At 46.9% G+C, this 27999-nt stretch overlaps 1 protein-coding gene across 14 annotated transcripts in view; it reads right to left on the reverse strand.

The window, feature by feature from the left end:
- Positions 1-2631: 2631 nt before the first annotated feature.
- Positions 2632-27999, reverse strand: part of FAM156B (family with sequence similarity 156 member B) — a 48025-nt gene continuing 22657 nt past the window's right edge. For 10 of the 14 annotated variants that reach the window (XM_054471224.2, XM_054471231.2, XM_054471230.2 and 7 more), the window contains one exon: positions 24852-26295. In XM_054471224.2, the coding sequence (XP_054327199.1) occupies positions 25545-26186 (642 nt within the window). In that variant the 5' untranslated portion in view covers positions 26187-26295 and the 3' untranslated portion in view covers positions 24852-25544. Of the gene's footprint in view, positions 4416-20239; positions 20486-24192; positions 24262-24573; positions 26296-27999 lie in introns of those variants that run through there. The other 4 variants (XR_008497069.2, XR_008497064.2, XR_008497066.2 and 1 more) reach the window with 1 other exon arrangement.

A 27999-nucleotide genomic window follows, 5' to 3' on the forward strand; every position in this document is an offset into this window, starting at 1 on the left:
TAGAAGAGTAGTAGTATAGAAGAGCAAAAAAAAAAATTTAACAATTAAGCTGGACAACAGAAATAACCCCTGACTCCCTATTTCAAAGGTTAATATCAGAAAGTGATCATTATAAGGACAGGAACTATATTTGTTTTGCTTTGTTTTTGCTCACCAATGTATTTTCAGCACATTACCAGAACAGTGCCTAGCTTTGTCTTGTCAATATAGACATTTGATGAATACAAATACAAGTGCCTAATGTCTTCCAGGTGATTTAAAAAAAAAAAAAAAATAGGCCAGGCGTCGTGGCTCAGGCCTGTAATCCCAGCACTTTGGGAGGCCAAGGCAGGAGGATTGCTTGATCCCAGGATCAAGTTGGAGGCCAGCCTGGGCAACACAGTGAGATCCTGTCTCTACAAAACATAAACAATAAAATTGGCAGGCTGTGGTGGTGTGTACCTATAGTCCCAGCTTTTGGGAGCCACAGGGGGCTGAAGTGGGAGGGTCGCTTGAGCCCAGGAGGTCAGGGCTGCAGTGAGCCTTGATTGCACCACTATACTCCAACCTGGGCCTTGTCTCAAAAAAAAAAAAAAAAAAAGATATCATTTCATAATACTTAGGTCCTACTCTTTGAACATTTTCCTACATGGTTTATTTTTTCTTTCCATTTTGCACTATTTCTGTGAGCAGTGACTGCCATGATTTTTTAAAAATGTTTTGCTGGCTCTTTTAAACACTTCCCCAGTGTGTCTTTTATTCTTATACTGGGGACAGGAAAGCATTCTGCAAGCCAGTGTGTAATATAGAGTCTGACAGACCAGGGACAACTGACTCCACATCTGTGTGCCTGTTTCCACAAGTGTAGATTAAGGGTGGTAACAGCATCTGCTTCAGGGGGTAGTGTTCATCATAAACAGCCCAACAGGTACTTGGCTTGGATCCTGGCAGTTGTAGATGTCACACTACTGTTGTTGTGTCTAATATTTTCTATTACGTGTGTAGTAGGTACAGATTTTTTTTTTTTTTTTTTTTTTTTGAGACGGAGTCTCGCTCTGTCTCCCAGCCTGGAGTGCAGTGGCATGATCTCGGCTCACTGCACCTCTGCCTCCCAGGTTCAAGCGATTCTTGTGCCTCACCCTCCTGAGTAGCTGGGATTACGCCTGGCTGATTTTTGTCTTTTTATTAGAGACAGGGTTTCACAATGTTGACCAGGCTGGTCTTGAACTCCTGGCGTCAAACGATCCACCTGCCTCAACCTCCCAAAGTGTTAGGATTACAGGCATGAGCCATGGCGCCCAACCGGATTTTTAAGCCAGATTTTTTTTTAGAGTGCATGTAGTAAAATCTAGTCTTGAAATTTAGTTATAGCTGCTATGTGTTCTTTCATTTCCCATTTTTGCCTTCTGGTAGAAAATGCACTCTACTAATCACTAGGGAAATTCATGCAAGGAAATGTGTAGGAGGAAAGCATATTGATACATTCCTCAAAGATATTCCCTCCATAAAATGTAAAGAATATTTTTGTACGTATATATTTTTCACTATCTCTGATTATTATTATTATTTATGGAGTTTCACTCTTGTTGCCCAGGCTGGAGTGCAATGGTGCAATCTCGGCTCACTGCAACCTCTGCCTCCTGGGTTCAAGCAATTCTCCTGCCTCAGCCTCCTGAGTACTTGGGATTACAGGCGCCCACCACCACACCCAGCTAATTTTTGTATTTTTAGTAGAGACAGGATTTTACCATGTTGGCCAGGCTGGTCTCGAACTCCTGACATCAGGTGATCCACCTGCCTCGGCCTCCCAAAGTGCTGGGATTACAGGCGTGAGCCACTGCACCTGGCCACCCTGAGCTCCTTGACCTGCCTGAGCTCCTTGACCTGTATCATTTAGCACACCTTTTAGTAAGACCAGGAGATCCCTGAGCATGGTTTGACAAGGCCACCATAAATGAGGATTTAGGTAATGCTCCTAGAAATAACACCTGCTCTGCATATGTAAAAGCCCCAGAAATAGGATAGTGTCTTTTAAAGGCTATCCCTGAAGTTTACCCCCTCACAATTACTAGAGAACAATCCAATCCTGTTGACAAAGGTAGGATGAATCTGTCTCTAACTATAGAGACCAATTAGATACTACTATCAGGAATGCTAGAGGTTGGGCATTAATGCTGATGCCACCAGGGAGTTCTCCACCTTTTTTGTTAATGGCCCTAAGCCTGAAATATCAGCTGCTGTTCAGAAGCAGAAAATACGTGGGCAGGTCATACCCATCCATGAGTTACAACACTTAGCTCAGTATTTTGAAGAAAGTATGATAAATGAGGAGAAAACTGCATGCACAGTCTTATGGCCCTCAACTTCACCTAAGGGAAACACAAGGGCCTCTACAAATACAACACAGCTAGGCAAGCATGTGTGCCGATGCTGTGGTTTATAATTTCGGTATTCTACAGAAACAACAGGGTTTCCTACCTGCTGCTGGTACTTCTTATATTAAGTATGGTGAGCAAGGTCGAGCTTTACTAGAAACCTTGCTCCAGGAATTGGCTGTAAGTGTAGTCAAAGCTCCTACTGGGAAATAAACCTGTGAAACAAAAGGAAAGTCCTTGACTGGTATGTTAAACAATTCGCTCTCATTCATATTCAGCAAACTAATGATGGTCTGGTTCCTCCAGACCACTTATTTATTTATTTATTATAATTTAAGTTCTGGGCTACATGTGCAGAACATGCAGTTTTGTTACATAGGTATACACATGCTATGGTGGTTCGCTGCACCCATCAACCCATCACCTACATTAGGTATTTCTCCTAATGTTATCCCTCCTCTATCCCCCCACCCCCCACAGGCACCGGTGTGTGATGTTCCCCTCCCTGTGTCCATGTGTTCTCATTCTTCAGCTCCCACTTATGAGTGAGAATATGTGGTGTTTGGTTTTCTGATCTTGTGATAGTTTGCTGAGAATGATGGTTTCCAGCTTCATCCATGTCCCTGCAAAGGACACAAACTCATCCTTTTTTATGGCTGCATAGTATTCTGTGGTGTATATGAGCCATGTTTTCTTAATCAAGACTATCATTGATGGACATCTGGGTTGTTCCAAGTCTTTGCTATTGTGTATAGTGCCGCAATAAACATACGTGTGCACGTGTCTTTATAGTAGAATGATTTATAATCCTTTGGGTATATGCCCAGTAATGGGATTGCTGGGTCAAATGGTATTTCTAGTTTTAGATCCTTGAAGAATCGCCACACTGTCTTCCACAATGGTTGAACTAATTTACACTCCCACCGACAGTGTAAAAGCGTTCCTATTTCTCCACATCCTCTCCAGCATCTGTTGTTTCCTGACTTTTTAATGATCGCTATTCTAACTGGCGTGAGATTGTATCTCATTGTGGTTTTGATTTGCATTTCTCTAATGACCAGTGATGATGAGCATTTTTTCATATGTCTGTTGGCTGCATAAATGTCTTCTTTTGAGAAGTGTCAGTTCATACCCTTTGACCATTTTTTTATGGGGTTGTTTTTTTCTTGTAAATTTGTTTAAGTTCTTTGTAGATTCTGGGTATTAGCCCTTTGTCAGATGGGTAGATTGCAAAAATTTTGTCCCATTCTGTAGGTTGCCTGTTCACTCTGATGATAGTTTCTTTTGCTGTGCAGAAGCTCTTTATTTTAATTAGATCCCATTTGCCAGTTTTGCCTTTTGTTGCCATTGCTTTTGATGTTTTAGACATGAAGTCTTTGCCCATGCCTAATGGTATTGCCCAGGTTTTCTTCTAGGATTTTTATGGTCCTAGGTCTTACGTTTAAGTCTTTGATCCATCTTGTGTTAATTTTTGTATAAGGTGTAAGGAAGGGGTCCAGTTTCAGTTTTCTGCATATGGCTAGCCAGTTTTCCCAACATCATTTATTAAACAGGGAATGTTTTCCCCATTGCTTGTGTGTGTCAGGTTTGTCAAAGATCAGATGTGGTAGATGTGTGGTATTATTTCTGAGGCCTCCGTTCTGTTCCACTAGTCTATATCTCTGTTCTGGTACCAGTACCATGCTGTTTTGGTTACTGTAGCCTTGTAGTAAACTTTCAAGTCAGGTGGTGTGATGCCTCCAGCTTTGTTCTTCTTGCCCAGGATTGTCTTGGCTATGCGGGCTCTGTTTTGATTCCATATGAAGTTGAAAGTAGTTTTTTTCCAATTCTGTGAAGAAAGTCAGTGGTAGCTTGATGAGGATAGCATTGAATCTATAAATTACTTTGGGCAGTAAGGCCATTTTCACGATATTTATTCTTCCTATCCATGAGCATGGAATGTTTTTCCATTTGTTTGTGTCCTCTCTTATTTCCTTCAGCAGTGGTTTGTAGTTCTCCTTGAAGAGCCTCCAGACCACTTCTGTGATACCTTGGGAAAACTGCAGTCACAAGCATTCGATTCTATAAAAGAGATAAGGGAGAATGGCAGTTCCTCAAAAAATTAAACATAGAATTACCATATAATCCAGCAATCCCACTTATTGGTATATACCCAAAAGAACTGCAGTCAGGGACATGACCAGATATTTGTACACCCATTTTCATAGCAGCATTATTCTCAATAGCCAAAATGTGGAAGCAACCCAAGTGTCCATTGACAGATGAATAGATACACAAAATGTGGTATATAAATACAATGGAGTATTATTCAGCCTTAAAAAAGGAATGACATTCTGACACATGCTACAACATTAAAAAACCTTGAAGACATACTAAGTGAAATAAGACAGTCACAAAGACAAACATTATACAATTTCACTTATATGAGGTATTTAGAGTAGTCACATTCATAGAGACAGGGAGTAGAATGGTAGTTGCCAGGGGCTGGAAGGAGGGGGGAATATGGAGCTATGGTTCAGTGGGGACAGAGTTTCAGTTTTGCAAGATGAAAAGAGTTCTGGAGATGGATGGTGGTGGTGCCTGCAGAACAATATGAATGTATTCAATGGAACTGAACTGTATACTTAAAAATGGTTAAAATAGTAAATTTTATGTTATGTATATTTTGCCACAGTAAAATAAGATATTGGAAGAAACCCAATGTTCCCTCCTATGAGATGGGCAATGGAGATACCAAGACTGCTGTTTGCCCTCTCCAGTCTGAATTGGAGCTTGATGAAAAATGTGTAGGCTATGATCCATCACAGTAAACAAACTTGAAAACTCCTCTGGGCCAACAGTGGTGGGGAATTTTATTTGAGTAGCAGATGATGTCCCCAGGGTATGTTCCACCTGCAACACTTTATAATCCTGGACAAACTGTAAATGTGGGACATGGACAGGAACCACAGCTCCAGGGACCTTTTGAAGATTTACAGATGGACTTTATAGAACTCCCTGCATCACAAAACATTTAATTTCCTTAATTCCCTTGCTCTAAGGCAACAGCTCTTACTGTGACTTTTAAGAACATTAGAATTTGTATTTCCTATCTGGGGAATCTCTACTTACTCATTTTACTGAAATTATAATTAAGAAACTTTGTAAGGTGTTTTCCTGTTAGCCAAAAATTATACTATTGCTACCAACTTGTATCCTCACTCTGCTATTTCTGTTTCCTCTCCTTGTTCTCCCCATTTCCTGCTCCTTTTCTCCTCTGCCCTTACTCAATACCTCAAATCTTTCTCATTTTCTTGCTCAGGCTTATGAAGCTAATGTCACCTATTGGCTCTGCTCACCTTTTCCTGTCAATTGTATTTTACAACTCCTCCATTTCCTACCCTGGAAGAAATCTCTCCACCAGTACGGCTGCCATTTGAGGCATATTCCCATACCAACTGGACCTCTGACAACTCTCCAAAATGAACACACCCTACCCAGGATACGCACCAAAGGAGATGAACTTGTTTTTATCCAAAGGAAGTGTTTGTTTGTAATCATAAATTTGTGAGCCTAAGCTACTGCAAAGGAAACCGGCCAGGTTATTAGCCCAAATGAGGGCAGTGGGTATCATGGGTTTAGCCCCAACACCAGCCGCACCTAGGAAAGTTACATGATAAATTGTGACAATTGCTCCCCCCACTCCCCCAGAGAATACCGAAGCAGTTCATACTTTGTTGTGGGTTCACTACCTTTTTTTTTTTTAACCAGCCAATTGGATAGTCATGTTATCTTACCCATCTCTTTCTCCCTTTCTGATTATACATTTGCATAGAGTTTTAACAACTTATCACCTTTTCAGAAGTAGAATAAAACTCTCACTCCTGCACAGAACAATCCATTGTCAGGAGTGAGAACATCCCTCTGCAAAACAGCCATTCTCTCCAGGAGATGAACAGGAACTGTCTGAAGAAGCTAAAAGACTTGGAATGGTTTTAGATGTGTTCGCCCCCAACAGGGACAGGTCTCAGGTTGCAGGCTTTTCTGGTAAACCAGCTCTGTGGGTTACTGAAGAAGCTCAACCCAATGCCCGAGTTTTCCATGCTCTCATTCATGAAGCCAACCAAGTCACCAGTGATGTCACGAAAAATATTAACACAATCACTCAAGAAATGCAAGAACTCCAGAGGCTGTTGTCCATCATCAACTGGCATTAGCCATCATCCGGGCAGATCTAGGAGATGGATGTGCTTGTGCAGTTGTCAGAGACGACTGCTGTACATATATCCCCCAACACCTTTCTGATGTCTTTTTGATGAATTGCCACCTAGTCCTGATCTCTGGGACCTCTGGGTTATCATTGGGTGGCTGAGAATATGACCTTTTCCCTTGAATATTCCCAACAGGGATACAGTCCTGGGGATGCGCTGCTTTTCCAAGATATAGTGATAATTTTTCTTTTTATTTTCATAGGAATACTCCTCATGAAGTCTATCCAATCACATCTAGTTAAGACCAGCAGCACTCTCCTGTCCAAATGGATGATCCATGCTACGACTAAGGAAAAGAAGACCAAATAACAAACTGCTCCTCAGATCCATTATGGAGGCCTTCTTGGCTCAATTCCTGAATATGATATATCCTTATAATTTTTTTTCTCTCCAAAAAAGAATATGCTGGCAATGAAAGGAGTTCATCTTGTCTAAGAGAAGGGACTGGAAAAATAATTTATTTATTTTGAGATAGGGTCTCACTCTGTTGCCCAGGCTGGAGTGCAGTGGTGCAATCTCGGCTCACTGCAACCTCTGTCTCCTGGGTTCAAGCGAATCTCACGCCTCAGCCTCCGGAGTAGCTGGGACTACAGGCACGTGCCACTATGCCTGGCCAATTTTTGTATTTTTAGTAGATACGGGGTTTCACCATCTTGGCCCAGATGGTCTCGAACTCCTGACCTCAAGTGATCCTCCCACCTTGGCCTCCCAAAGTGCTGGGATTTGTTTTTAATTTTTAAAAATTAGCCAGGTATGGCCAGGCGTGGTGGCTCTCACCTGTAATCCCAGCACTTTGGGAGGCTGAGGCAGGTGGATCACGAGGTTAGGAGATCGAGACTATCCTGGCCAATATGGTGAAAACCTGTCTCTACTAAAAATATGAAAAAATGAGCTGGGTATGGTGGCACGCACCTGTAATCCTAACTACTCGGGAGGCTGACGGAGTAGAATCGGTTGAACCTGGGAGGCGGAGATTGCAGTGAGCCAAGATCGTGTCACTGCACTGCAGCCTGGTGACAGAGCGAGACTCCGTCTCAAAAAAAAAAAAAAAAAGCCAGGTATGATTCCAGCTACTTGGGACGCTGTGGTGGGAGGATCTCTTGAGCTCAGGAGGTCGAGGCTGCAGTGAACCATTATTGCACCACTGCACTCCAGCCTGGGTGATAGAGACCCTGTCTCAAAAAAAAAAAAAAAAAAAAAGCCAGGTACAGTGGCTCATGCCCCCCGTCTCTACTAAAATACAAAAGATTAGCTGGGCGTGGTAGCGTGCGCTTGTAATCCCAGCTACTCGGGAGGTTGAGGCAGGAGAAATGCTTGAACCCAGGAGGCGGAGGTTGCAGTAAGCTGAGATCACCCCACTGCACTCCAGCCTGGGTGATGGAGTGAGACTCTGTCTCAAAAAAAAGAAAAAAAAAAAAAGAAAAAAATATGAGGAAATCTGTCCCTTGAGTCATCATAGGGTTCACATTATACAAACATCTTTAGCATCACACACCTGAGCAATGATGTCTCTTTAAGCAGCAGTTTTCTCATCTGTTAACCAGAAATAATTATAGTAACCAATAACAAACTCCAAATATTTCTATGATCAATGAGACTAATAGTACATGTAAAGGACTCAATATAGTACCCAACACATAGTATATGCTCAATAAATCTTATCCATATGATTTGAAATAGATAAGAATACAGTCTCTGGAATCATAATTTTAGGGAGAGTAAAGACTTTCTTTATATCTTTTTTTTCGAGACAAGATCTCACTCTGTTGCCCAAGCTGGAGTGCCATGGCATGATCACAGCTCACTGTAGCCTTAAACTACTGGGCTCAAGCAATCCTTCCACTTCAGCCTCTTGAGTAGCTGGAACCACACCTGGCTAATTTTAAAAAAATTTTTTGTAGAGACGGGGTCCCTACATCTTTAAAATACAAACAAAGGGTGTCTGTGCCAAAATAATACAACCTAAGATGCCACTGGGAAACAAATATAGGAAAAACTGTGTTTTGCTATTTGGAAAAGATATTGAAAAACTCACTAAATTGAAAAAAAGGACTCAAATTTCTATAGAGTTTGGTTTTCAGTGATGCTACAGTCTATGCTCTTATATGCCTATTATTATTATTATTATTATTTTGAGACAGAGTCTCTGTCACCCAGGCTGGAGTGCAGTGGTGCGATCTCGGTTCACTGCAACCTCTGCCGCCCGAGTTCAAGCGATTCTCCTGCCTCAGCCTCCCAAGTAGCTGGGATTACAGGTGCCTGCCACAGCGCCTGGCTAATTATTTGTAGTTTTAGTTGAGACAGGGTTTCACCATCTTAGCCAGGCTGGTCTTGAACTCCTGACCATGTGATCCACCTGCCTCGGCCTCCCAAATTGCTAGGATTACAGGCATGAGCCACCGTGCCCGGCCCTTATATAACTATTTAGTTAGGAAACAGGCTAATCTATTTAATGAGGCAGCAAAAATATATTAGCTTTAACAAAAGATAAAAGTTTATCTTCAAATAGTCTTTTGATTAAGCCAAGGGCCAGTAGAGTAACTTGACAGTGCTGGAGACCTAAGCAGAGCGATTGCTTGGTAGTGGCTGCTACTCCTATGGATGGCTGTACTTACTCATTTTCATAACTTCATTTCTGTCCAATCTTCCTTCCTTTCATGTGTGGGTGACTAAGCACAGAGGAAATCTTAGAAATCATGTAGACCAGTGGATTTCAGTTTTTGTTAAAGTAAAAGCATGTTTCTTGAAAAAAAAAAAATCCAATGCATAAGAGAAAAAAGAGGAGCTGTTGTGCTGGGAACAGGGGCACTCTCACCACACCCCTCCCTGGATGCTGCTGCAAGCCCAGAGGAGCAAAGTGACTCAGTCAAATAGGTAAGGCTGGCAGGGCAGGAACTATTAATAGAAAGGAACTTCTCTTGAGGCCTGACCCAAGGCCCTGCATGAGGCCCTGTGAGAGGAAGTGAATATTAGTGAAGAACTTCTTGTCCAAATCAAACCGCAGCTTTATGGTAAAGAAGCTGTCTGCATAAATTAACTCCGATTATTTGTGTACAGTACTGTTTACGGTGAGCCCCCTCCCCCTTTTTGGAAAGAAGTATGTGATTTTTTTCAGTTATTTGAGGCATGCTTAAAGCAGCTTCACAAGTATTAGCTAGACATGGAGAAAGACCACTGCAGTCAGATAAGCCTTGGCTCACATATGGTGCTTCCAGTCAAGTGATGGTGTCCCTGACTCCAATGACACGTTGGGAATTAGGCCCCTAAGTTCATATTTAGTGCATTTTTCTTTATGCCCCCAGTACATCATTACATGACTATATCAGTGCAGCAAGCTAAGCTGACTGTAGCTTCTTACCACTGGGCCAGATAACCTTAGCATGCCATCCAGAATCTCAGTTCTATGAATTGATTTGATCTAGGGCAGTGTCCTATGGAAGACAGCCAATATATTGAAAGCTGATTAAAACAGAATAAAAGATCCGTCTCTATCAAGGCAATTCTAGGCTACAACTTACTCAAGCTTCAGTGAGATTATTATTTTTGGAGGCAGAGTCTCACTCTTGCCCAGGCAGGAGTGCAGTGGTGTGATCTTGGCTCACTACAACCTCCACCTCCTGGGTTCAAGCGGTTCTCCTGCCTCAGCCTCCAGAGTTGCTGGGATTACAGGCGCGCACCTCCACGCCCAGCTAATTCTGTATTTTTAGTAGAGACGGGGTTTCAACATGTTAGCCAGGCTGGTCTCAAACTCTCAACCTCAGGTGATCTGCCCGCCTCGGCCTCCCAAAGTGCTGGGATTACAGGCGTGAGCCACTGTGCTGGCCGGCTTCAGTGAGATTTTTATGGAATTAAGGAGAGGAGTGTTTTACATGCAAAGCCCTGAATTCTTTCCTGAATATCATAAACAAGTAAAATTATCTTCTGTAAGTGAATTGACCTGACCGATGCAAGACAATTAAACATTTAAGAAATGTTAACGACAAAGGCAAATGCTCACTACAAAATGTGAAACAAAAAAATCATGTAGAAAACCGGTGCTATATTATAATCCAGGGCTATGAAAAGATTAACTCTACATATATAAGGAAAATTGACTGGAAATGTAAATATCAGTTTAATTCACAATGTTTATTAGGCACCTAGTAAATTCTAAGTAGTCTTCCAGGTGCTGAGGACAAAAGACTGGAACACACACATACCACAGCTCCTGCCCTCATAACACAGTGACAGCTGTCTTTGGATATCGAGTTAATGAATTGTGCACTCAAGTTTTACAGGAACTTTCAACGTTCCAGAAAACGTTTGCATTATTATTTCAATCAAAACCATGAAAGTTACAAAAAGAATTTTTCAAAAATGTGAAACTGAGTTTAAAAAGGATGTTGAAGTCGCGACGGAAGTAGGAATCTCAGTATGTGCAAAATGCACCTTTATGGATGAAAAACCTTCTTAAGGAAATATCACAAAGCATAATGAATGACCACCGCTGCGTGATGGGACGGTGGCTAACATTCGTTTTCTTTATTCTGCGTTATCTCACCTCCCAATGTTCTCCAGTGAGGCTGAACGCAGTCCCTAATGAAAGAATACATTGATGGGCCGGGCGCGGTGGCTCACGCTTGTAATCCCAGCACTTTGGGAGGCTGAGGCGGGCGGATCACCTGAGGTCAGGAGACTGGCCTGGCCAACATGGTGAAACCTCGTCTGTACTAAAAATACAAAAATTAGCCGGGTGTGGTGGCATCTGCCTGTAATTTCAGCTACTCAAGAGGCTGAGGCAGGAGAATCGCTTGAACTCAGGTGGCGGAGCTTGCAGTGAGCCTCGCAACACTGCACCCCAACCTGGGCAACAAAGCGAGACTCTGTCTCAAAAAAAAAAAAAAAAAAAAAAAACCAAAAAAAAAACGTTGATGAAGGTTCACAGGTGCCAGGACGGCGTGGGGGAAAAGAAGGATGAGACCAGGCCGGGACCGGTGGCTCACGCCTGTAATCCCAGCACTTTGGGAGGCCGAGGCGGGTGGATCACGAGGTCAGCAGATCGAGACCATCCTGGCTAACAGATGAAACCCCGTCTCTACTAAAAATACAAAAAATTAGCCGGGCGCGGTCGCGGGCGCCTGTAGTCCCAGCTATTCGGGAGGCTGAGGCAGGAGAATGGCATGAACCTGGGAGGCGGAGCTTGCAGTGAGCGGAGATCCCGCCACTGCACTCCAGCCTGGGTGACAGAGCGAGACTCTGTCTCAAAAAAAAAAGGACGACAGCATTCAGCGCAGCAGAATGAGGGTTGCTAAAGGAAGCGGGCAGCCTCGCAGGAGACAGGCCGATTTAAAAACCAAAAAGGCTTTGTCCACAGGCTCTGAGTTTTAGCGAGGGGGCCCCTCAAAGGGCGGAATCTTAGCCTCTGGGACCTACGGGCGCAGACCCCAGGGAAGGAAACAAACAAACAAAAAAAGCCTCTGCTCTCGGAAAAGGTTCGGCGACCTTTTTTCGCCCGCGAAGGGCGGGGCGGGAGGCGAGCAGGGCGGCTCCATGGCGCAATATTGCCACCTGCCGGCCGCAAAAACCGAACGCCGCCAACTGCAGAGGAAATTCCATCTTCTCCTCTGCTTTTCGACCTCCAGCCCGGCTGGGGCAGGCTAAAGGGAGGAGAACTACGACCCGAGAAGGGAATGGTACGGGCCGCAATTGCTCCGGCGAACAGTGAAGAGGGACCAACCACTGCACAAAACTTCCCCTAATCCCGCCCTCGCAATCACAGCAACCACGCAAGAAGTCCCTGCGGCGCCGGAATCCCCCCCGTCACGCCCTCGCAACCATAGCAACCGCGCTAGTCCCGTTACCGCAACCACAGCAGCCGAGCAGGAAGTGCTTGCGGAGCCGGTAACCCCCACTTTTCACGCCCTCGCAACCACAGCAACCGCGCAGGAAGTTCCTGTAGCTCCAGAACACGCAACCCGTGGGGCGTTCCTGGCGTAAGATTAACGGGCTCAGGGCCTGCACTTCGGGGCCCAAGGAGGTTGGCTCCTGTCTCCTTCCCGGGGTCCGCCAGGGCTTCCTTCCCTGCTGTTGGGAGCTGACGGCTGAGGGACGCGACTGCCCCAGCCGCGCCACGTTCGAGACTTGTGTCAGTCCCCAGGCCATTCTCCTCCTACCAAGCCAGGCTTTTTTTTTTTTTTTTTTGAGACGGAGTCTCGCTCTCTCGCCCAGGCTGGCGTGCAGTGGCGCGATCTCGGCTCACTGCAACCTCCGCCTCCCAGGTTCAAGCGATTCTGTTGCCTCAGCCTCACGCATAGCTGGGATAACAGGCACCCGCCACCATGCCCGGCTGATTTTTGTATTTTTAGTAGAGGCGAGGTTTCACCATATTGGCCAGGCTGGTATCGAACTCCTAACCTTGTGATCCCCCCGCGTCGGCCTCCCAAAGTGCCCAAGCCAGCCTTTGCACACGCTTCCCACGTGACACACACCCCGTACCCCCGCAGCCCTTACTCTATAAATCCTCTCTGGCGATCTCAACGCCCCCCCCCCCCCCCCGGGGCTGACCAAGCCACCGCCAGAACCCCTATGTCTTCAGGGATCTCCTCCTGCCCACCTTCATGCCCTGGGCCTCAGGAAAGACCGCGCCCCTCCACGATGTGCAGTAAAGGATGGGCGCCCGGCCTTTCAGGAGCTGAGCACTGATGAGAAAAAAATGCCTTACTTACTGTTGTACCTTTCTCCATGACCAAGAGAGATTGCTTCTCACTTTCACTGTCATCCTACATCCATTGCTAACATACTCCCCAAGTATGCTAGGAACCCTCTTCCATTTCAGTGGCCTACCCTAAGGATTCATCGAGAAGACAGAAGCAATCCACTGGGAACTCTTAGAGCTTCCCAAGCCCGGTCTACCCGTGCCTGCCCTGGCATTCTCTGCCGCCCTTCTGCATACAGTGCTCCTAACTGAAGCCAGCTCCTCACCTCAGCTCAGGATCCCATACCTCCCACCTTCTCAGGGGCTTTGCTCCTGCAATGATCCCTTCTCCCTTCAAAGTCATCAACTGCCCCCTCTACGTTGGAGCACTCCACAAGCAAAGGAGGAAAAACCCACCCTCTCCCCACATGTCCTTCAGCAGCTGCTGGCACAGAATGTGCTGCCCTTCAACAAAAGCTGCCTGGAGTTCTGAGGCCACGGCCTCCTCAACTCCCTTCAATAGAGCTTTTGTCCCTAATCTGTATTTTGGGGTGGCTGAGGTGGGAGGATCTCTTGAAACCAGGATTTTGAGGCTGCAGTGAGCTATGATCGTGCCACTATAGTCCAGCCTTGGTGACAGAACGAGAGGGTGTCTCAAAAAAAAAAAAAAAAAAAAAAGAGAGAGAGAGAGAGAGAGAAACAAGAGGGAAAAATCTCCCCTTCTTCTTATAAGTAAGAAGCAGTAAACCTTTGGCTTACTGCTTTTTCCCTAGGCGTCCTTTCCTGGCTCTGGACACATTTTTTGAATCCAAGCTCCATGGCTCAGGCCCTTGGAAACATATTCTACCGTTGTTCTGAACCAAGTACAAATTCCCAACTGTGACCTTCTTGACCTGGATATAACAGGGCAAGTCTGAGGTGAACATGAAAGACAAGCCAAAGAAAGTGTCCTGTTCTGGTCACAGGGGGTAGGAGGTCCCCAGAGGCAGGAATCTCAGAGGAGGAATCTCAGAGGAGGAAGGTGTGACAAGGGAGTGGAGAGAAGCTTCGAATAAAAGAGGGTTTTACCTCATGCAAATTTGGAGCTCGTTTTGCAGAATGGCCCAGTAGCCTCTTTGGGCAGAGGGATGTCTGGAGTTGAGGAATTTCACTTTGTAGAGCTGATCTTGGTTCCTGCTGTTTTGGGAGACCTCAGTGCTCTACATTCTCTGAGAGGGGAATGTGGAAGTGGCTGATTCAAAACCCAGCGGTGCTACCATGAAGCAAGCATAAGCCAGATAGGAGCTAGGAGACCCTGCAGCTGAGGCTGTGGAGTGGACAGCACTGGTCAGGGGTCGGGGAGAGCATGAGGCCCAGACTCAGAAGGGTCCGCAGATGCCAGCACAGGTGGGCTGAGGTCAAGTCAGCCAGGGAGCACAAGGTCCTGATCAAGATGAGAGAGAGACAAAAATGCAAGTTATGCCAGCCTCACACATGGGTGAGCAGGGCAGCGTCGCCAGCAGGACCTGGGGACAAGAGTGAGCCTTCCCTCAGAAACCACCGAGGACACTGCAGTCAACATACAATGTCATAGGCCCCTTCCCACATCACCATGGAGACTCAAAAGCCATATATGCCCCTTCCCCATCTTGGACAAGAGTAGGGAGGTGGGGTGGCAATCCAAGAGACTGATCATTTTCGCCAAAACAGACTGAGCATTTATACAAATGGACCGGTTACATGACAGCATCAGATGACACCAGATTGGACGAAAATCCAGTGCGTTTGTTTCCCCTTACTATCCAGTCCAGAGGGTGGACAAGCAAGACAAATGTCAAATCAGTCAGAGAGAATAAATAAACCAGCGTGCTTGTGGGGTGTGAGGGGCTTGAGTGAGTTTGTGCTCTCTGCATACCATTCCCTGCGACTCCTCCTCTGCACACTGTCTTATCAGTCCACAGTAGCAAGGGAATGGGACATACTTGTCTTCCCTACTGTAACCCAGGACAATTTTAACCCCTCATAAGCAGACTCCCAAAACAGGACACAGAAAGAGCAGAGAATCTGACAGACACACAGAATAGAGAAGCTGTCGTTCCCCTCCCCATGCAAGGCCAGGCTTTACTGTCCTTTATTAAGACAGACCCCATTTCCCAGGGCCTGAGCCATGGAGCTTGGAGTCAAAAAATGTGTCCAGAGCCAGGAAAGGACGCCTAGAGAAAAAGCAGTAAGCCAAAGATTCTTATAAAAAGAAGGGTTTTTTTTCCCCCCTTCTTTTCTTTCTCTTTTTCTTTTTTTCTGTCACCTAGGATGGAGTATAGTTAGCATGACTGTAGCTCACTGCAGCCTCAAACTCCTGGGCTCAAGAGATCCTCCCACCTCAACCACCCCAGTAGCTGGGAGTACAATCTTGCACGACCACAGCCGGCTAATGTTTTTATTCATTGTAGAGATGAGGTCTCATTACGTTGCCCAGGCTGGTCTCCAACTCCTGGGCTCAAGCATCCTCCGGCCTCAGCCTCCCAAATGATTGGGATTACAGGTGTGTACCAGTGTACATGGCTGCCACCTCTTCTTTAATCATCTGAGATGATATTAACGCCCCATAAATAGACCCCCCCCCCCCAAACAGAGCACAGAAAGAGGAGAAAACCAGACACACACAGAGAGTGGAGCAGCCAATGAGAGTGTCACCGAGGTGAGCAGGGCCTCCTTGAGGGCCATCATTGACATCCCCAGCCACGCCGGGCTCCAGTGTTCTTTATTAAGATAGACCCCACTTCCCAGGGCCTGAGCCCTGGAGGGTGGAGTGAAAAAATGTTTCTACAGCCAGAGAATGACGCCTGGAGGAAATGCAGCAAGCCAGAATTTCTTATTAAAAGAAGGAGGGCTTTTTTCCTTCTTATTTCTTTCAAATGTACATAATGCCAGTTTCCTCCCAAGAGTTGACAGGTACAGGGGAGAACTTCAGTGGCTCCTGACAGACCCAAGAATTGTCTCCCATCGTTGTATCCTGGCAGAAACTCATTCTCCAAGGCAGAACCTCCTCATTTCTCACAGACGCCACGCGCCCTAGTGCACTGGCATGGCCCTTTGGGCAGGTCTCGCTTCTCCACCCCGGGGCGAGTCAGCTGTCTTGGGCCCCGTTGAGTGTTTTCATTTAATAGTAAAACTCGGTTACTAATAGATGCAGCCGCCACAGTTAGGCAGCAAAAACAAAATCAGTAATAGCACTCTTACTTCACATGGAGCTGTAAGATTTAGAAAACATTTATATACGCATTGCCTGATTCGGTTTTGTGGGTTTTTTTTTTGATATAAGGTCTTGCTCTGTCACCCAGGATGGAGTGCAGTGGTGCAAACATAGATCACTACAGCCTTGAACTCGGCTCAAGCCATCCTCCCACCTCAGCCTCTCGAGTACCTGGAACTCCGAGGCCACGCCACCACTTCCAGATCCTGACTGGGCTCTTGACGCTGAGAAAATCATGACTTCTACAGCACTTCTTCACGCCCCAGCAGCGCTCTGAGGCCGAAGAGTCTGGCAAATGCACACCAGGAACCAGACCCAGAGAGGCCCCCGGGGCCCTTGTGTCTCATCCTGGGATCTCTAAAGGGGTCAATTTGGAGGAAGGGCATGCTTCTCCTCTTGTCACATTCATGCCCCATGTGGTCCCCTTTTCTTACAGGGGGTACCGCCCAGGTAGACACCCGGAGACCGCCCCCCCCCCACCCCCCCCCACCGCCCACAGAGAGTTTAAGGAGCTTTGCAATGACGGGTTTCCCTGACAAAGACCTTCAGTTCCCGATGGCACCTGGGCTGTGGCCAGGTAGTGATGGCCGGAATCTTTCTTGCATTGCACCCTGCTCCTTCAACTGGGGAACATACCCCACCATTATTTATGGCGGCCTGGTACAGGTGGCTCGCTGCAAGATATCTGAACCTCCAGACTCGGGGCTCTCCTTGCATTTGCAAAGAATACTGGAACACGGGGCCCCTCGCAGTTCCCATGGAGAACTCCCAGGGGAGTTCTGTTGTGTCACCCTGTGGCTAAGTCTCTCTGATCCTCCCTTGAAGGGCCCAAAAGCACAGCCTCCTCACCACGAGGGATAACACTTTGAGGCCACTCTCACGATAGGGCTTAGGTTTACAGAGGCTGGAAATCCATCCTGGCCAGGGCCACAGACACGAACAACCTCTTCTGGCTTCTGATGGCTCCTCGTGCTTCTATGGTCCCAAACAAAGAAACCTCTTCACACCAGGCATTCGGTGTGAATCTCCAGACCAAGTGCCCAGCCCCTTCCATCACCCCAACTCCAAGCCCCATAGGTCCACCACTCTCATCACAAGACTGCTCTGTGCTCCCCCAGCGGGACTCCTCCTCCCTCTTGCGACCTTTGCCCTGGACACTCCTCATTCTGTAGGTGACCCTGGGTGCCCACATGGCCACCCAGACTTGGTTCCGTCCTTCTCCGCTTGTGTGCTGATGGATTCCTGCATCACGAACTCCACCAGGAAAATCCCAGCTGAGCCCCAGAGCCCCCACAGGGCATGGTTTCAGGAGCATGTCCACTCAGATATCCCACAAGCCCAACAAATCAGCGGGTGACCCCCAACTGTGTCCCTTGTCTCATGGGTTGGCACCGCCATCCACTCAGTTCCTGAACCCCAGAACCTAGGAATACTGCCAGGTTGGCTGCAGATCACCCCGTGACTCTGCTGCAAGGCTCTGGAAAAAGCCAACCATGACCTCCACATTGCCACAGATGAGCAAAGAGTCTCCCGTGAAGGCTTCGTATTGGCAGAGGCTCTCTACAGGCACCCGAGTGGAGGCCCAGACCCTGGCTGGGGTGGCCCCCACAGGGAAGGCCAAAGAGCAGACCCGGGCCCTGTAATATATCTCAGAGACCGAAATGCTCATCTCCTCCGAGAACTCAACAGATAACCTCCAAATCCCTAAATCGGGACATGGCAGTAGGAGCCCATCATTTAGAGACACAGAGGTTAATATTCAGAAGAAATAGCTGAAGAAAAAAAAGAGAAGTTTGCGGAGGTGGGTCTCCACGGGTGCACATGAAACAAGGGACTGCTGAATTGTATTTTTCATCGTACATTTCCTAGTCCTCTATGGCCCTTTAAGCAGAAGGATTCATCTGATATCACTAATTATAATAACATGTGAAAAATGCATCTCAACACAATAAGTAAGCCTGGGAGCTGATTCATCCACATCGGCTAATACAAATCTGAGCCATCTCTAGATTCAAGGAATGACTGTGCAATGTCTCGTGAACGTATCTATGCAGTGTTTTACTCACCTTGAAAATAACTACCATATGATCCAGTAATCTCACTTCTGGGTATTTATAGTCCAGATACTCCCCATGTTCTTTGCAGCACTATTCATAATAACCAAGATATAAAACAACCTAAGTGTTCATTGATGGATGAATAAAGAAAATGTGGTAGATAAATACAATGGAATATTATTCAGCCTTAAAAAGAAGGAAATTCTGACATTTGTGACCACGTGGATGGACCTTGAGAACATTATGCTAAGTGAATATGCCAGACACAGACTGTGTGACCTCACTTATATGTGGAATCTAAAATAGTTAAACTTATATAAACAGAGAGTAGAATGGTGGTTGCCAGGGGCTGGTTGGGGCAGGGAGTGGAGGGTTGATGGTCAAAGTTGCAAAGTTTCAGTTATGCAAGATAAAGAAGTTCTAGAGATCTACTACATGGCATAATGCCTATAGCTAAAAACACTGTATTGTATACTTCAAATTTACTAAAAGAGTAGATCTCTGGCTAAATGTTCTTACCACACACACACACACAAATAATAATCATAATAATAATAATAGTAATAAAAAAGAGGGTGTGTGGAAAGTTAAAAAAAAGAAAAAAAAAGAAAATAACTCGAGCATAGGAGACCCTCACCAGAAACAACAATAAATTTCACTGGCAAATGCAGCATGTTAACGTGAAAATTTTGATTTCAGGAATATAGAAGAAGGTGAGCACAGTGTCAGCTGTAAAACACGCACTCACATTACTTTGAATGTTTTTGACCTTTCCTCAGCCCGGGAAATCTATTAGCCCTAGAAACTGCCAGCATAGCAGGGAGCAAAGACGTCCTGCTTTCCCTTTGGCGAGGGACCTTGTGTTTCAGATATGCTTTACTTCCTATGAGGATGGTTCCGTTTCTGCAGCTGCCACCTCGTCTTTCATAAGAGGAGTTATAAAATGATACTCATGCTGGGGCCACATTCCAGACCTGCTAAGTCAGACTCTCTGGGGATGGGGTCCGGCATCTGCTCTTGGACAAATGCTCCACGAGAGACCTGATGCACAGCTGACGCTGAGAGACATAAGCACACACTCCCTTTCACCTGCCCTGATTTTTAAATATAACCTTGGACTTCATAGCCTTGTTTGTAGTTAATGAATTGGAAAAAAAAAAGTAGGGGTTGCCTTCTCTTTCAAGAGCATCTTTTGACATATTTATTCTACAGCCACGTCTAGAGCAATTTCAAGGACTTAGGAGGGTGGTTATGCCACAGCTTTCCCTTTCCGACCTGATGCTCGGCAGGCCCAGGAGAGGGAGAAGAGCCTTGCAGGTGGAAAGGGGTCGAGCATTCTGTTGTCTTGGTAACCGTGCTGCCACTCATCCCATTGGGGTGCTCAGCTCCGGCAGGGGCCCTGTGGGTGAGACACCACCCCTCCCCACTCTGGCTATCTTCCTGTGCTCAGAGGTCGAAGCTAAGGGCTGAGGCTGGTTACCAGGGAAACTGAAGCCAGGTCCTTGAGATTGGTGAACAGAAAAACCGGCAGTGGAATTCAGGACGTAGCACGGATTATGGGAGCCAGCCCACAGACAGAGGATTGACAGTCACTAGTGCATGCACCCACAGGGTGCCTGCGCAGGAACGCGCGCACACCGCACACAGACACACACGTAGACATGTGCACTCACCAGCACTCCCTCTGCCCAGGTGTGCACAGTCTATCTGGCTGGAGCATCAAGTGCACGTGGAGGGGCCAGGCGACCAGGCAGGACATGTAGGCAGGACGCGGAACAGGGAAAGAGAGGGGATGTTGCTTACTGTTGTAGAAAAAAATGACTGCATACTCTTTCCTCCGTGACTTACGGTCACACTTGCACTACATTTTTTAAATGGCTTTACTAAGGTATAATTTGCTTGCCACAAACTTCACGTACCTAAAGGGAATAACACAGGGAGTTTTAGTAAATTCACACAGTTTTGCAGCCCTCACCACTATCCAGTTTCAGAATACTTCCATCACCCCAGAAAGATCGCTGGTACCCACTAGCAGCAGTCAATCCCCATTACTTTACCTCCAGGCCCACCCAGGCAACTAGTAAGCTCCTTTAGAGCTGCCTCTCTGGGCATTTCCTATAAACTGACTTGTGCAATAAGTGGTCTTCTGTGTCTGACATCTGTCAATTAGCATAATGTCTTGGAGGCTCAAACGTGCATCAGCAGTGTGTTCTTTGTCACGGCTCAGTAACATTCGGCTGTACGGATATACCACTTCTTTATCCCTTTACTGGTTGGTAGACACTTGGCTTGTTTCCATCTGGGGCCTTCCTGCAAAATGCTGCAGTGAACATCTGAGCACATGTCTTTGTGTAGACATGATTTTATCACTAATGGGTGTCAGATATTGTCAAATACTTTTCTCTGTCTATGAAGATGATGATATAGTTCCTGTCCTCTATTAACAGGGTGGATTACCTTAACTGAAATTTGAATGTTAAGCCAATCTTGCATTCCTAGAATAAATGTCACTTGGTCATGTTGCATGACCCACTGTATGTGTCGCTGGATTGGGGTTTGTTAATATTTTGTTGGGGATTTTTGCACGCATATTCATGATGGATATTGGTTTATGGTATTCTTCTGCTGTCTCTGGCACTATTATTATTATTACTATTTTATTATTGTTTTTGAGACAAGTCTTGCTCTGTCACCCAGGCTGGAGTGCAGTGGTGCGATCTGAGCTCACTGCAACCTCTGCCTCCCAGGTTCATGCAATTCTCCTGCCTCCGCCTCCCGAGTAGCTGGGAATACAGGTGCCCACCAGTATACTCAGCTAATTTTTGTATTTTTAGTAGAGTCGGGGTTTCACCATGTTGGCCAGGCTGGTCACAAACTCCTGACCTCAGGTGGTCCGCCCACCTCAGACTCCCAACATGTTGGGATTCCAGGCGTGAGCCACCACGCCCAGCTTCTATCTGCCTTTAGTAGCAGGGTAAAATACAATTTTCAAAGGATAAGTTGGGAAATGTTCCCTCCTCTGTAGTCTGAAAGAATCTGTGAAGGGTTGGTATTATGTATTTTGTAAATGTTGGATAGACTTCACCAATGAGGCAGTGGAGCCTAGACTGTCCCTAGTGGGAAGATTTTTAATGTAGTCTTTCTATTTCCTTACATTCTCCGGGTCTACTCAGATGTCCCACGTGATCACTGCATTTGCACCTTTCTCTGTCCCAATCCTCTCTAGCCTGCTGGTGCCTTTGGTTTGGTCTCTACTCTAAAATGTCGCATGCTGGACACCTGTGGACATCACGGGACTGCAGATCCTAGTCTATAACTTGGGATACTATGGTGTCTCAGACACGACCCCCAAGTCCCATCCACCCCCCATACACAGGTACAGGGACAAAGACCTGGAGGTGAGGATGTGGAGGGTGTGCCGAGTGCCTCAGTTACCTCCACCCACCCATCTTCCATGCCTGTTCCTGGCGACCCTGTGGCATTGTGCATCTGTGACCTCCCTGAGCAAGCCCCTGATGCCTGCTTTTTCCAACTCAGATCCTTCTCACTCCTTTCATCTCCTGAGACTGGGACCACATGGGATCAACCACCTGTTCTCTGACACAACGATGCGTATCTGCTAGCGTTTCAATATTTGTGTTTCCTCCAAAACTCACAGTGAAATTAATCCCCACTGCAACAGTGTTGGGAGGTGTGGAATAACAGCAGGTGTTTAGGCCATCACGGCAGAGCCCTCGTGACTGAATGAATGCTGCTATGAAAAGAGCTTGCAGAAGTGAGTTTGCTCTCTCTTTTCCTCTTCTGCTATGTGAGGACATAACATTCTCCCCGGCTTGTCCTTCCACCTTTTGCCACGTGAGGAAACACCAAGAAGACTCTTGCCAGATACCAGATACTGGTACCTTTGTTTTGGACTTCCCAGCATCCAGGGTCACGAGAAATAAATTTGTTTCCATTACAAATTGCCAGCTGTCTTGGTCCATAACAGAATACCTGAGACTCAGTAATTTCTAAAGAAAATTGGAGGCCAGGCACGGTGGCTCATGCCTGTTAATCCCAGCATTCTGGGAGGCCAAGGTAGGAGGATCACCTTCAGGCCTGAAGTTTGAGATGTGCCTGGGCAACACGGCCAGACACTATCTCTACAAAACATTTAAAAATTAGCCTGGCATGGCAGTACATCCTTGAGCTACTTGGGAGGCTCAGGTGGGAGGATCCCACCTGAGTTCAAGGCTGTAGTGAGCCATGATCGTGCCACTCCACTCTCGTCGGCAACAGAGCATCACCCTGTCTCTTAAAAAAAATTAAAATAAATAAATTTTTTAAAAAGAAAAAGTTGGTTTATCTGGCTCACAATTCTGGTGGCTGAAACATTCATTTTTGGGCAACTGCATCTGGTGAGGGCCTCGGGCTGCTTCAACTCATGGTGGAAAGTGGAAGGGGAGCTGGCGTGTGCAACGAGATCACATGGAAAGAAGGAAGGGAGAGAGAATCCAAGGAGGCCAGAATCTTGTGAACAATCCACTCTCCTGCGAACTAATCCATACCTGTGAGAGTTAAGAACTCAGCCCAACAGGATGGCATCACAGGACACTGACTCATTCATGAGGGATCCCCACCATGACCCAAACACCTCCCACTAGGACCCACCTCCCAACACTGCAGCACTGAGGATTCAACTTCAACCTGACTCTTGGTGGGGATAAACACACCGTATCCAATCCAGAGCACCCAGCCTGTTGTATTTCATGATATAGTGGAAGGACACAGACTAAGATGGGGTCGGATCTCTCTCCCTGATGAATCGCTCAATCCCCCGGAGCGGGGCTACCTCTGCAACTCCTCCTCACCTCCCCACCACGACAGTCGATGTAGCCCAGAAGGGAGAGAGGCAAGGTGAGAAAATGGAAACCCTGATGATTGCTGAAATGATGACTGTCACTGGCAGCACGGACCTGGTGTGCTTGCTGAGCTGACTGAGAAGGTCCGCAGAGAGCATTTGAGTGGTTGGGGAGTGAGACAAAGGCATGCATCTCTGGCCACCACTTTAGGACCTGCACAAACTCTCCACAAGGTGGGGATGATTGTACCTGGCCCACGGCACTGTGTGGAGGATTCAGCAATGGATCTCACCAAGACTTGGTGCTACCAGCTATGAAATGAGCACCAAAGCCCGGCTCTAGGCACTTCACCCACAGCCTTCACAGAGGTGAACTGCTGAAGGGGGGCCAGCTCCGATCCCAGCCTGCCTAGGTTCGGGTGCTAGTTCTACCTCTTACTGCCTGTGCCACCGTGGGCTAGTTCCCTAACTTCTCTGGTGTTCTGCTTTCGAAGTTCATAAAGCGGAACTGAAAATGTTGCTAGAGGATGGGTGTGTGGGAGTGGAGGAAGGCAGCTGACATGTGGAAATGGGGAAAATACCATCAGAACCCTAGGAAACATCAGCCAAAGGGCAACGCCTCGAACCCCTTTGAAACCCTCCCGGATTCACTGGTCTCCATTTAGGCCTTTGTGTTTCAAGAAGGAATAGCCCTGCTTTTTTTTCCCTTCTCCCCTGGAGCTAGGTCAGTTCAACTGTCGACTCTCTCATGAGATCTCAGCATCAGAATCTAAGACACTTACTTACCTGTTTTCAAGCCACTTCTGTCGGCAGGAGATGCGTAGACTTTTGCAGCAAGACAGCTCTGGGGACTACCTAAAACAGACCGACACAAAGCAGAATTTGTTTTCGGTTCAGAGGAGTCACACGGGTACTGGCTGGGTTCACATCTCAGGATTCTGCAGAGGTTAAAAAAACAGGTAGATTTAGTCATTTGTGCCTCCTAAAATTAAAAGACACACATGTCTAAATCCCAATAAGATGTTGGAAGAACCCAAGGATGCTCTGGTTCTCACAAAGCAGGTGCAAACTGCTGCTCAGTTTCACCCACCCGGGCCCACCACACAACAAGCAATGGCGCCGCAGCCCCTAAGCCAGGGCACCAGCACCAATGCGCAGGGCTCTCACCGTGGGCGGCGGACTCTGCTTCCACGTCTCCTGTGCACAGGAAGCCTCTCTTCGAAGCCATGGCCCTGCCTCGCTGGTCTGGATGCTGGTCCCGCTGCAGGGCTCAAACAGTGACTGGGCTGTGTTCTCTGGTGCCCTCCCTCCCCCGTTCCCAGTCTCCACAGCGCAGAGCTTCCCTCAATAAACCCGGATCCCCTGCTGGGAGATTTCAAGGTAGCCAGCTCAGATCTAATGAGAAACAAACCAATACTGAGGAACAAACCTGAATTCTACACCCATTTTCCATTCCTACATGTATTTATTTGGTATTGATGATGAGGAACCCCGTCAAAAATTCCTGTAAGGGAGACTACTACTCGACTGTTAGGGGTATTGCAACATTTACATACATGTAGCTTATCACATACATAAACATTTACACAAATAGTATAGCGGTGAACCACCAAGTTCTCATTCCACATTCCTTTCCCACACTGCGTTTACCTGCCCATTCTTGAAACTGGATCTCAAGGCAGCACATTGCATTTCAACAGGCCTAGTGCTGCTTCTCAGAGGCAGTCAACTCAATGGTGCAAAAGCACAGGACAGCGACAAGGCATTCACACTACACAGACATGTGATCTCTTACTGACAGCAGGAAGGGACGAGAGATGGAGATCCCGGGTGGGAAAGCAACAACATGCATCACAGGAGCCATGTGAGACGTGGCGAGGACCGCTGGTACGCAGCGTCCCTTGCCAAGGAATGCCTCACAGCCATCCAAGAATGACAGGCACGAAAGATGAGGACCTTCCTCGGGTCGGTCAAGCATCACGCTGGGAGGATTCCCACGTGTCCCGGTACACAGGTCCTGGCACTCATCCGACCGCAGCTTGCTGTTTGGTCCCCAAAATGGGCCCACACCCAGGCGCTGCCAACACGGCGGCTCCGTCTGAGTCCCTTCGGGTCTCCATCCCACGTGGGTGCACGTCTCAGTTTTCCTCTAACCACTGCTTGAGCAGCCTCTGAAACATTATTTTGCTCTCCTGCTGCCTCTCTCGCTGGCGCTTCTCCTCTGTCTCCTGTGGTTGGAGTGCCGCTTCAGGCAGAGGCCCGGGCTGGTTGGTGCCTAGGCTGAGAGTCAAGCCACTGAGGCCCTGCACCAGCGTCTCCCAGGAGGAGGGATGTGGGGCCCTGTTACTCTCCCCAGGGATCCCAGAAAGATTCGGCCTGTGGCTCTGGCAGTATCGACATTCACATCGGAATCGATTCTGACTTCTGTCACCTAACGGGGAGATTCTGGCTTCCCTCCCAACAGCATAGGGGGCCATGTGATCGCGGTGTCTCCTCCTCACATGCCGCAGGAATGCTTTCTTCCTCTGAAGGAACTCCAGCCTCTCCCACCGCCGCTCTTCCAGCGTCTTCTCCTCTCTGTACCGCTGGCGGAGCAGCCCCTCTGGGAGAGGCACGGCCTGGCTGGGGCCAGGACCGGGGCTCAGGTTACTGAGGCCCATCATCGGCTGTTCTGAGTATGAAGGCTGAGAGGGCGCTGGACCTTCCTGGGAAGTCTCTGCAGCTGTCATCGGGGAAGATTTGGAAGGCGATGCTGGATTCTGTTTCTGGAGTGGATCCATGGAGGTCTGGTCCCAGCTGGAAGCTCCGCCAGGTCCAGAAAAGGAGGTGAAGCTGGAGGTTCTCAGACACCAAGAAGGTAGCGAGGAATGTGTGCGGGCAGAACCCAGACTGCAACGCAAGGTGATAAGACAAGAAAACACAGAATTATTCATCTTACTCAACCTCTCTGTCCCTCCACTTCCTGTGTGTAGAATGGGGATTATAGAGAGACCCTGTCCTAGGCTTCTTCTGAGGATGACGTGAGATCACACATCTCACCAGCTTAGAATATTAATGTCATCTAATAAAGGATTTAGAAATGATACCGATTAATGCATCCACGTGACACGGGGTGCAAAAGGATGCGATGCAGTTCGACGATGTCAATTGCCTGCTGACATTTTCCAGCCCCTTCCCAAGCATCATTTGTAGAATAATCAATGTGTGACTCACAGGTGCTCTGCCCATGAGCGTTCATTTTCATCCAGTCACAAGGGAGACTTTTACTCAACTGTAAGCGTTTGCACCATGGGGACACACCCTTTTGTATGTTCGCCTTCCTGACCACTGGGTTTGCATCTAGTCGAAAAGGCTGCTCATGCCTATGGAAATCGTTTCCAAATTCCTAGTGTGGATAAGAATTTATTTTGCTAAACAACAGAAGCATAAACCCCCAGGAGACTTCAAACAGAAAAACACATAGATGAATTCAATTAATCCAGAAAAAAAGCTGGTTCTTTGAAGTGATCAATGAAATTGATACACCCGTGGCAGGACTGGCTGGGAAAAAAGAGGGCAAAGAAACAAGTTACCAATATCAGGAATGCAAGAAGAGATTTCACTCCAGACCCGGAAAACATAAAAGGGTCAATATGGTGAGAATACACGCAACTCTACGGATTCACATTCCACAGGTCACAGGAAATGTAGCACATACTTGAAAACCACGAGCTACAGAAACTCACACAGGATGGATTTCAAACACTGAACTGTGTGCACAGTCCTATATGTTTTAAAGAAGCTGAGTTCACAGGCAGACACATTTGCAAAAAGATCTCTGGGCCAAGACAGTTTCACTGGCCAAGTCTACCAAACGTTTAATGAAGAAATATCACCAACTTACACAACTTCTTCTAGGAAACAAAGCAGAGGGAATGCGCCCCACTGATTTTATGAGGCCAGCACCACAGGGATACCAAGAAAAGGACAGACCAGTATTCTTTCCTAATACAGGCACCAAAGTATTCAACAAAACCTAGCAGTTTGAATTCAGCAATATGTGAGAAGAAGAATAAGCCACGATCAAGTGGGTTTTATAGCGGGAAGGCAAGGGTTGTTCTTCCCACACCTGAAAATCAATCAATGTAACCCACAGATTGAGAGATCAGATGAAGAACAAAAATGACAGGATCACATCAAGCTATGCAGAAAAACCATTTGATAAGATTCAAAGTCCACTGGTGATATAAAAGCTCTAGCACACTAGGAACACAAGACAACTTCCTCAACCTGAAAAAGGGTGTGTACAGTCAGACCTACAACTAACAAGCCACTTAATGGTCAACGACTGGATGCTTTCTGCCGAAGGATGCGAACCAGGCAAGGACGCCCACTCTCACCACAGCTATTCAACGTCACGCTGAGGCCTAGTCAGTGCTATAATGCCAGAAGAGTCACGGCACACGCCGGAGAAAGCAAGAAACCAAAGTACTCCTTTTCATAGGTCCTGTGATCGTCTACGTGAAACAACCAATGTATCTCCCCCAGACTCTCAGAGCTAATAAGAGCTTAGTGCTCATTAATGAGAGCTTACCAGCGATACAGGAGAGAAAC

This window comes from Pongo pygmaeus, chromosome X, assembly GCF_028885625.2.
Source record: "Pongo pygmaeus isolate AG05252 chromosome X, NHGRI_mPonPyg2-v2.0_pri, whole genome shotgun sequence".
Lineage (NCBI taxonomy): Eukaryota > Metazoa > Chordata > Mammalia > Primates > Hominidae > Pongo > Pongo pygmaeus.